The sequence below is a fragment of the Neopelma chrysocephalum genome, unplaced genomic scaffold, assembly GCF_003984885.1.
Source record: "Neopelma chrysocephalum unplaced genomic scaffold, ASM398488v2 Primary Assembly neopelma1_74, whole genome shotgun sequence".
Lineage (NCBI taxonomy): Eukaryota > Metazoa > Chordata > Aves > Passeriformes > Pipridae > Neopelma > Neopelma chrysocephalum.
The window spans coordinates 5366410-5376724 of record NW_020897735.1 but is presented as its reverse complement, the minus strand read 5'-3'; the positions used below and the strand labels follow the sequence as shown (position 1 = coordinate 5376724).

General features: G+C 59.7%; 1 protein-coding gene across 1 annotated transcript in view; it reads right to left on the bottom strand.

Moving 5' to 3' along the window:
• Positions 1-5738, bottom strand: part of HMCN2 (hemicentin 2) — a 33537-nt gene extending 27799 nt beyond the window's left edge. The window contains exons 1-12 of the mRNA XM_027687673.1: positions 5504-5738; positions 4493-4563; positions 3432-3590; positions 3112-3234; positions 2425-2596; positions 1989-2095; positions 1668-1788; positions 1309-1572; positions 999-1143; positions 602-723; positions 240-512; positions 1-136 (exon numbers count right to left, since the gene is read on the bottom strand). The exon at positions 1-136 is cut by the window's left edge and continues 16 nt beyond it. Coding sequence (XP_027543474.1) covers positions 1-136; positions 240-512; positions 602-723; positions 999-1143; positions 1309-1572; positions 1668-1788; positions 1989-2095; positions 2425-2596; positions 3112-3234; positions 3432-3590; positions 4493-4563; positions 5504-5738 — 1928 coding nt within the window. The remainder of the gene's footprint in view (positions 137-239; positions 513-601; positions 724-998; positions 1144-1308; positions 1573-1667; positions 1789-1988; positions 2096-2424; positions 2597-3111; positions 3235-3431; positions 3591-4492; positions 4564-5503) is intronic.
• Between the last annotated feature and the right edge of the window lie 4577 nt (positions 5739-10315).

Here is a 10315-nt window from a genome sequence, read left to right as displayed (position 1 = left end):
TCCTGCTCCAGTGCCCAGCCCCAGCGCTTCCAGGTGGTGTGGGGCGGGGGGTGGCCCCCGGCCGTGCAGTTCAGATGCAGCTCCTGGCCCCTCCTGAAACGCTGGGGGCTGGGGCCCACCTTCACCCACGGCGCCTCTGCACGAGGTTGGAGCAGGGCTCAGCCCCTGGGTGCCATTCACTACCCACCCATGGGGCAAAATATCACCTGGGCCAGCGTCCCACAAGGGGCAAAGCCTACCCTGGATGAAGAGCCAGAGGGAGGCAGTGGCAGTGCCGTGGGCGTTGCGTGCCACGCACTCGTACAGGCCCCCGTCCCCCGGCCGCACGCGGCTGATCTCCAGAGAGCGGTTCTGCAGCAGCCGGGTCCGGCCATCCCCTGGCTGTGCCGACTTCCCATCCCAGCTCCACGTCAGGTTGTAGGGCACATCCCCCAGAACCAGGCAGGACATTACCACGTCTTGTCCCGGTGAAGCCGTGATGTTGCCTGGGGCGATGAGACGTGGTGGCGGCTCTGCAAACACGAGACACCAGGGTGAAAGGAGCCTGTGCCCAGCCACAGACACAGAGAGGGCACCAAGGCTCGGCACAAGCAGCCCCCACCTGACACAGAGATGTAGGCACGAGCCCGTGTCACCCCGACCTTGCTCGTGGCCGTGCACTCGTAAAACCCTTCGTCGCTCTTGGACGCTGCAGGGATCAGCCAGCTGATGTTCCCTGAACTCCTACAAAAAGGGAGAGATGAAAAGGTGGGTCACCCCCATACTTTGGGACTGACATGCCACCACCCCAATCTTAATCCCTGAGACTTTTTTTTCCATCTGAGTCAGGCAAAGGGGTGCACCCACACTGCCTGCAGACATGTCCCTTGGAATTTTGCTTTTGAGATGCTCAGAGCTCGAAGGCAGTGCAGAACATCCCCCTGGCCTGCACAGCTCAGGGGCTGTTCCTGCCCACATGGGTCCCTCATGGAGCTCACGGGGCCATACCAAAGGCTCACCTGAAGAGCTGCTCTTCCCTGAGCTGCATCCTGCCTCGGCTGAGCTTCAGGCGGAAAGGGATCTCACTCCGTGCAGAGCAGGAGATCAGCTGTGGCTCACGGTTGTAAGCCTGGATCTCGCTGCAGATGTCCACTTTGGGCAGACCTGGAAGCGTTTGGGGATATGCACACATGTAATGCCCCTCAGGAGCTCACTGGGAGCTGCCCTGGGAAGCAGGATAAAAAATACCCAGGGAGAAACCAAAGCAGAGGTAGTGTTGGAACCTCTGGTCCCCGCTCAGCACCTGTGTGGAGCGTGTGTTCCACTCACCAGGGACCACACTGGTGTAGGTGACCCCGGAGAGGCGGTGCAGGGGGTGGCCCTGGGCATCTTCACCCTTCACCTTCAGCAGAAAGTCACCTGGGGGGACATGGAGAGGTGAACCCACCCAGAGCTGCCCCGAGGAGGAGTTGGAGAGGGGCCACACGGGCAGTGAGAGTAGGGCATGGCCAGAGGTGTTGAAGAGCTCGATCTCCCGCAAGCGCCCAGGCGGCCTCAGGCCGGTGCAGTTCACCACCACGGAGATGGGCAGACCTGGAAAGCAGGGAGGGGAAAAAACAACCAACCACACTCCTGGTTGCAAGGTCCCCAGGTGCAGCATCCAGCCCCCTGGGCAGCACCAGCCTCACCCTGTACCGGCTGCTCTCCAGGCTGGCTGGCATCAAATTCCGGCTGGGAGGAGAACCTGGCTTGGAAATTAATGTTGCTGATGCCCGTGATCCTCAGTGAGTGGCGATCACTGCTCCGGGTCTGGAAGCAGATTGAGAGGCACGTGCTGAGGGCAGGGGAAGGGAGAGGTGATGGGAAGGGAGGATGTGGCAGCCGGCCCCTTCCAGCCTGCTCACACGTCCTCTGCCTGTCTGGAGATGGACGGGGAAAGCTGACACCTGGAAAAGTCTGGCCAGCTAAATATCCATCAGGGAAAGGCAGAGGATGTGCCACCAGCCTACCGTGACCAACCACGTCCCTGGCTCATAGGGCTCCACAGCCACCACCAGGGCTGAGTTGGGGATGCTGAGAAGTTCCTTCAGACCTTGGCCTGTCTCCAGAACCTTTCCTGCAACAGTGAGGGAACCTCTGGGTTGGGCAACCCAAATCCATCCCTTGGTCCCTGCAGCAGCCAGGAGCCCCCTCCCTAGGGGCTCAGGGTAGTGCAGAGCCCACCACAGCTCACAGCCAGGACAGCAGGGAAAACCCTCTTAAAGCCAAAGGCAAAGCCACTCCTGGAGGAGATGTTGTAAACAACAATCCCTTGTTGTTTACTGAGGGCTTTTTATTTGAGTTTTCAGGGCAGGGTTTGATGAACCCCTTCTGCTTGTCCTGACCTGAGGTCTCTCTGGAAGGCAAAGCATCACCCTCTGCCATCCCTTTCCCCTGTGCTCCTACCTGCCGGATCCCAGACCTTGATCCCTGGGGCAGGGCCGCTCAGGGAGATGGTGACCTCCCTCAGGCTGGGGTCAAAGGGGACAGGCCACGTGTGCTCCCCGCCGTCCTCATGGTCTGTGGACAACAGGTGGACCTTGGAAGCCTGGATGGCCTCCTCCACCCACTTCAGCACCTGGAGGCATGTGATGGAGAATTAACCTGGATCCCCCCTCACTGACAGGCACGGCCATTTTGGGGTCATGTCGGGAGCAGGGCTGTGTTGCACCAGGTCACAGTCTCAGGCACAGCTGCAAAACAGCACCCAGGCAAGGGACCAGCCCCTCTGGGGTCCATCTGGTGCCAGCACAAGGGGGCTCAGGGACAGGTGGGCTGGAGGTACTGGCCCTGGTTGAGCCCCCCTTGTAATTTGGTGTAGTTGTTATTGCCAGGAGTGCCACAGCTTCAGCCTCAGCCCCAGGCAGACACTTTCCTTCCTCAGGGGCTGGAAGATCAGTTCATCCCAAGGATTCCACAGGCAGCCTTCTCCAGCCCCCAACCCCAGCTTCAGACTGCAGTGGGGCTCCCAGAGCAATCTGGAAGTGCCTTGGGCACAAGGATTCACCACAGGCAGAACACAAGAGCTCAGCTATCTGGGCTGGACCACACGCCCTTCAGCCACTCCCTGTGGGAGTAGGGATTCCCACTCACCTCTGTCACCTGCTGCTTGTCCAGGTGGAAGATCTGCCCGGAGCTGGTGGCAGCGATGCGCTCATACACGCGGTACCCGGGGTGGCTCCTGTCCCCGCAGTCCCCCGTCAGCACGAACACCACCTGCCACAGCAACGGTCCCTGTGGCATCCCACACAACCACCAGCCAGCATCCACCAGCATGCCAGTACATCGAGTCACCCAGGGAATGCAAAATCCCCCTCACTACCAGGCGGCACAGCAGGGGTTATCACTGTGTTTCACTGATGTGCTGCTGCAGCGTCCCCCCAAGCTGGAGGCTGGTGGGCAGCACCTCTCACCTGGGTCTGCTTGTGCTGCAGCAGCCTCAGCAGCTCCTCCTGCTGCTCGTAGTCCTTGGCCCGAGCATCGGAGAAGACATAGACGAAGGAGCCGGGATGCGAGATCTCCACAGCCAGCCTGATGGCCCCCACGCTCATCTCTGGGCAGTCCCCTCCGCCCTGTGGCACACAAGGGACGTGGCACAGCCACCCAGTGCTCAGTGCTTCCCTGCTGGGCTCCTGGCAGGATCCCACCCAACTCCAACACCAGTTGGCTGGAGTCAGCCCAAAGCAGTGTGATGGAACTGCAGGGACACGCAGGATTACACGGACCCATTGCTCTCTCAGCTTCAATGGGGTTTAAACCACCAGCTGGGGGATCCGGGCTCACAGAAGCCACTGGTTTCCCACAAAGACCTTTAGCAGGAACATTTGTGCCCACCCAGCCCCTCACCTGCCCTGGCAGCAGAACCAGCCACCCCAGGGAAGTGCAGGGGCACAGTGAGGACCAGCTCCCACTTCCCCAGGGCTTGGCACCCCAAAGGGCTGGGAAACCATTTGCAGCCACAGTGTTACACCTCCTGCCAAACCAGCTGCATCTGAAGGGAAAAGCCACAGGGACTTAGCAATGCACAGGAGGCAGGGCAGGAATGGGGATGGATAAAGCAGGATTAAACTCCTGGGGAGAATTTCATCTGGCAGAAAACAGATGAAATCACTTTAAAAAATATTTTAAAACTCATTTTTCAAGCAGCACTTCTAAGGGAATAGATTTTTTGCTTCCACAGAGAGTCTGTGCAAACTCTCCTGGGGAGACCATCACCCTTTGGGACAAGAGCTGTGAACTGGGAATGCTTTGCCCCATTCCAAGACCCTGGGGAACAGCACTGGTGTTACCCACACTCTCTGCTTCCACCCCAGTGTAAGCAGCCCAGCTCAGCCCTGAGACCCCACCACTCTCCCCAGGGGATGCAGAGATCACTCCTGGAACCCACCACCATGAAAAGCCAGGCTTCCCACTGAGTGCCACGGGCCAGGCACTGAGCCAGGCCTGGCACAGCCGTGGGGCTGAGGATGCCTACCTGGACATGGAGCTCCCGCAGGCGCTGCTGGAAGAGCTGGGGGTCCGTGGTGAGGGTGGCAGGTCCCACCTCTGCAAACACACCAACACCACTCCCTCAGCACCAGCCTCCTCCAGTGCCACCTGCGCTGCCAGTGCTCCCAAGCTCCCACCCCAGCTCAAACACTTGTGAGACTCAGGGTTCAGCATCTACCCTGCCTTGGCACCAGGTGAGAAATGGATTTGGGCAGACCAGCCACGTGTCCATACTGTGACCATGTGGGCAGACCATTCCCGTGCCTGGGAATTTCTCCCAACACAACAGGTGGTCCCAGCAAGGGTGAGCTGCAAACCCAGCACCCTTTTCTGCTGAGGGAGGCTCCCAGAAAAACAATGCAGAAACCCATCCACTGCCCTCTGCCTCCTTCCTTGTCTGGCTCTGGTGGTTTTCGTTCAGTCCGGTGTTTCTACTGAAAATAAAGCCTGGGTTCTGCTCTTCTCGTAGGAGGTTGGGGCTCTTTTGAGGAACGGTTGTTCTTTTATGGGTGTGCACAAAAAGCCCAAGGCAAAGACAGGGACAGAAAGAAATTAATCTGGTGGGGCAGTGAATTACCAAAACCTCTCAGGGAGCGGTGCTTTTATTGACATGCCCTGGAAGGACATCATGGACTTGTACAGAAATACCCCCACCATGATTAGGCCAGGGAGATTGGAATAGGATGGAAGTGGAAGAGCAACCCACCAGTGGGTGCCAGCATTCCTGGGAATACTGCAGTGGAAACAGCTCACCCTGCGCCCTTAGAATGGCGTGGGAACAGAAGCCCCAGCCCAGCTCCATGCCCTCGACCTGCAGCTCATCTTGTACTGCCATCCCCACCACAGCAACCACCAAGGCATTAAAAACACAGAGAAGGGATCGTACAAGCACTTGGGAAGTGCACACTTCAGCCCCAAACCCCGCCAGAGCCACACCCCAGCTCCCCACAGCCCCATCCCCGGCAGGACACGTGTCTTCACCCTGTCCCAGACCTACCTGGGTCATGGAAGGGGACCAGAGCGTAGTTGCTGATGGGCTTCGTGCTCCTGCTGAGCGTCCGCTCCAGGATGCGGGAGGCTCCATCCATCACCTGCACCAGGTCGTCATACATGGAGCCAGTGACATCAAAGACGAAGGCAAGAGTGGCCCACCCTGTGCTGGGGGGGCTCTCGGCAAGACCGGGGGTCAGCAGCAGCCAGAGACCCACAAACACCCCTCCGTGGGGTGGCATTGTGTGGGGGAGACCCTCAGGTGCCAGGGACACCCCTTCAGTCCTTGTCCTGGTCCTTCCCACAGACCCCCCCGGGTGCTGTCCCCGCAGTAGGGAGGGACACGGCGTGGAAGGGGCCACACGCGGTGGGGACGGAGCCGGGACCCCGGTCAGGGAACGCCCAGCCGCCCGCAGCTGCGGACCTGCTCCTCCAGCGTTCAACTTCTGGGAGGGAGGAGGGTGGGAGGGAGGAAAAACCGGACTTTTGGAGCCAGCGACGCGGCAGGGAGGTGGGTGGGAGCTGGAGGATGTCAGGATGGGGATGCGGGGATTGGGAAGCAGATCCTACAGCCCATAGGATTGTCAGAAACACTGGCCAGGCCCCCTTGACCCCCCCACCCCGGCTCAGAGAGACCCCGCTCTGCCGGGGGAGCCGGGGGTTAGGGCAGGACATGGGGGCTCGCAGCTGAGCACCTGTGGGGAAACCCTGCCAAACCCCCAGCAGGGGGGAAGAGACAGCTGCGAAAGGGACCCCAAGGAAGCAAATTCCCCCTCTGCGAGGCAAAGGGCCCCCCTGGAATGGGGGTCCGCAACGCGGCTGGGGGGGGGGTCAAGGGACTCTGGAGGGGCTCACCAGCGCAGCTGCCCCAGGAACAGGGAGCAAACAGCCACTCAAAGTACAGACAAAGCCGGAGCCAGGACATGGGCTGGGACAGGCAGCCTTGGCCGGGACAGGCAGCCCTTGGCCGGGAGCGCTGGCTGAGCGTGCAGAGAGTTTCCTGGCTCCCCTCGAAGTGGAGTGCTGAGCTCATGGCTGCTCCGGAGGGATGCTCTGCTCTTGCTCAACTCCCCCGCAGCGGGACCCAGGGAGCAGCCACAGCCAAGAGCCGGCTCCAGGTGAGGCTGTGCACCGAGGGCTGAGCACCTCCTGCACCCCCAGCACCTCACCAGCACCAGCCCTGCTCCCCCCCCCCCGACACAGGGGCTGGGGGACGTCGGGGATTACCCATCTCATGACCCACACACAGGACAGTGGGACTATCCAGTGCATCCCTCTGCCCCATGAGTCCCTGCAGACTCGGGCTCAGCCCAGCCTCATGGTGGGCAAGGATCCCCTCTTGCAGCAGGGCAGATGGCACCTCTACCCCGTGGGGCCCGTCTGGCGGCCTGTCCCCCTCCTGTCCCACAGCCAGGGCTGTAGCCTGGCTTGCAGAAAGCCCCTTGTCTTCCTCAGGTTTCACACACCCAGCCCCAAACATTCACTGCAAGCTGGGGGGGAGTCCCCCACCCCACAGTGCCACCAAACCTACCTTAGAGCATCCCTAGTCACCAACCTGCATCCCAATTCCTTCCTGCACCCTGGCAGGGAGCACCTCTCACCACCACCGCTGGCACAAAGAAACCCCAACAGCTTCTCCCCATCAACAAATTATCCCAGCCGGCCCTTCCCACACTCACCAGTGCTCCCACTCCCAGGAGCACCTGTGCTAGCTGGGCTTTAACCCTTTCCTTGCTGGGGGTTAAGGCACAGCCTCTGAGCAAGCACCGTGGTTTGGAGCCTGTGCCCATCCTCGCCCACTCCCTGGCACAGGGGAGAAATCCCCGGCTGCCCCCACCACGGGCTGGCACAAGGCACCTCTGGACAAAACCCCCTGTGCAAACACAGCCCCCTTGTTCGGACCATTAGGGCATCCCCTCTGGCCTCCCGAAAACAATTAGTCAGCCTCGTTAGGAGAGCAAACACAACAGAGATGGGCTGGCAGGGAGGCCTTGCAGTGCTCGTTTCCAGAAGACTTGGCAGCTCAGAATGGCACATGCGATCCCACCGCACGTGAAAAGCCCAGTCCAGGCTGGGAGCCCCCCGGGAGCCCTGCCAGTGGTGGGGGGGGGCTGCCGAGGGGCATCTCCGGTCTGGGACATGGGGCACAACGATGGGATATTCACATCCAGCTTCCTCTGCAGTCACTGTGTGCCAAAAGCGACCCGACAGCCCCCAGCCTGCTGCCTCCACGAGGAAGAGACGGGGATGGCACCAGTGGGCACCCGGCTGCAAGTGTGGGAAAGAAAACAGGAAGGGATGCAGACACTGGCAGGATGGGACCTGGCAGAAGGTCTGGGTAAAAGGAGGTGGAAAGAGAATTGATACCCAGGGTGAAGGGCCCCTGACATGCCTGGAGCTGAGACCTCCCAGCTCATCACAGGTGTGGGCACAGTGCATCCCTATTTACAGCTGTGCTGGTTTACCCCCTGGGCACTGCTCACTGCTGGGGTCACCACAGCCCCGTGCTCCAGGCACTGAATGGTTGTACCCCCCAGCCCAGCTCCCAGCCCTTCTGGGTGCCCGGGGGCTGCCGTGACCCTCCACCCCAGCACATCACGAACCACAGCCGTTTTTGTTACTGTCATTAAGCTTTTATTTCCACTGTCACAAAGTTCCTGGGTTTCGTTTTGTTTTCTTTTTGTTTTTAAACTGTTTCTTTTGCTTGGTTTGCTCTTGAATTCATCTCAAGACAAGGCAGCGGGGCATGCAAGCCGAGACACCGGCACGGACGCACACACAGGCTTCATCTTCACAAACAAGGCTCTTTGCTGGAGCTGCTGCTTCTCAGCCCAGGGCTCAGCCACCCCCCAGGCAGGGGTCCCACTGGTGGGGCCGGGGTCCCAGCCCAGAGGTGGCCACAGGAGCAGAGAGAGAAGGGAAGGACGGCTTTCCTGCAGGGCTGGCACGTGCAACTGAGACCCCAAAACTGCTGTACCCCAAACTGTGCACTGAGACCAGGGCCATCAGCTCCCTCCTTTGTCCCTAGCTCTCATTCCTGCCCCAGCCAGATCCCTCCCCTCCAATGCCCTTGGGAAGGAGGGGTGGCTGATGCCCTCACTAAATGCCCCAAATCTTCTCCTTGGAGATGATAGGGGACAGCGAGCTGGCTGCGAGTCACCCCCCCATCCCATCCAAATCCCCCCTGACCCTAAATACATGGGAAGAGGGCAGCTCTGCCAGTGATTTCAGCTGCCCCCATGCCATGCCTGGCCCTGCTTTGAAGCCAGTCCCCAGACCCCAAGAACTTTCCACTCCCTGGGCAACCGGTCACCTGCATCCCTGCCCACTCAGGAGCAGTGGCTCTGGGATGGGGGTCCCACAGCCTCAGCCCCCCCATCCCACAAGGATGCAGTGTCCTGATGGCACAGGGAGCACCAACAGGCACCTGCTTCTGCACATGTGGGTGAGATGCAACTGGTACCTGGCACAAACAGGGTCTGGGGTTCCCCATAATCAAACACCCCATTTCACCAACCCAGTGGAGAGCGCTCCTGGGGGCTGCAAGATCTCGTTATAAATAACATTAATTACCAGGCTGCTCCAGAGGAAAAACCCTTTGCTTCTCTCTCTCTCTTGGGTCCTGGTTTGTGCCGTGAGGAGAGGGAGGGGGGAATCTGCCCCCAGAGCCTTCTCCCACACCCTTGCTCCTGGGGGAAACAGCTCAGCCCAGCCCAGCCCCAGAGCTCAAGGAAAGACGGGTACAAAGCAGCAACAGTCAGCACATGGACAGAAAAATGAAAAGAAAGTACAGACATGGCATTTAATGGGGCAACACCGACAGGGACAAATGAGAAGGGGGGGACACGCCGCAGTCACCGGGGCTGGACCTGCGCCTCTGCCTGGCTGTGCTTCGGGTCCCCTTCCCGTCACCAGGGCTCTGTTTTGGACAGACACCAGGAACTCGAGCACGAACAGAAACAAACCAGGGCTTGTCGGCCGTTTGCTTTTTGTCATGGGCAGGTGCAAAACAGAGACTGGACTTAATTATTTGTTGATGTGAACTCCACCCCGGCGGTTCGTGCACCGCTCCCGGTGTTCCACACGTGCCTGATGTCTGGTGGGTCCTGCCAAGCCCTCATGGCCGCAGCCATGAGCCATATCCAGCACTCATGCTTGCCAGGGCACAGGCAGTGAACAACCTTCCAGAGGGGGATGGCTCACCCCGGCCACTTCACTGATGGGGAAACTGAGGCACAAGAAGCTTAAGGCCAACATTCCCAAGCACAAGATGCTCCGAGCCTTATTTTCAGCAGTCCTGGGATGCTGCAGATCCTGGTGATGTTCAGGAGGAGTTGGGGGCCCTCGGTGCTCACCAAAGGGAGACTGGAAGCAACCAAGCCAGGGTCCCAAATCCGCAGCAGCAGGGGCGGATTCTGGAGCCAAAAGACTTTGCTCGGGGACACTCAGCATGACGAGCACCCTGGCAGGGCTGACTCCCCGGGGAGCACTGATGGAGCTCAACTCATGACAGGTCCTCTGAAAATTGAAAGCTCTTCAGGGGAAAGTGTCAAAGCAAATGAGGTTTGGCTTTGCCCGGGAACTGTGTCAAACGTCACAGGGTCCCTCATTTGTCAGCGGAGGCGATTACAGCAGTGTCACATTCATTGGGAACATCCACTGGCACCGGGAAGGGACCCGTCTGGCAGATGAGCATTCAACAAGTTGGAGGCACTGCAAAGGTCTACCCCAGAGAGTTGCATTTTGGCCACAAAGCATCAAGGAAAAGGAGTTTCCATGGGAGGCAGCGAAGTGACACCCTCCATGACTCCCCCACAAT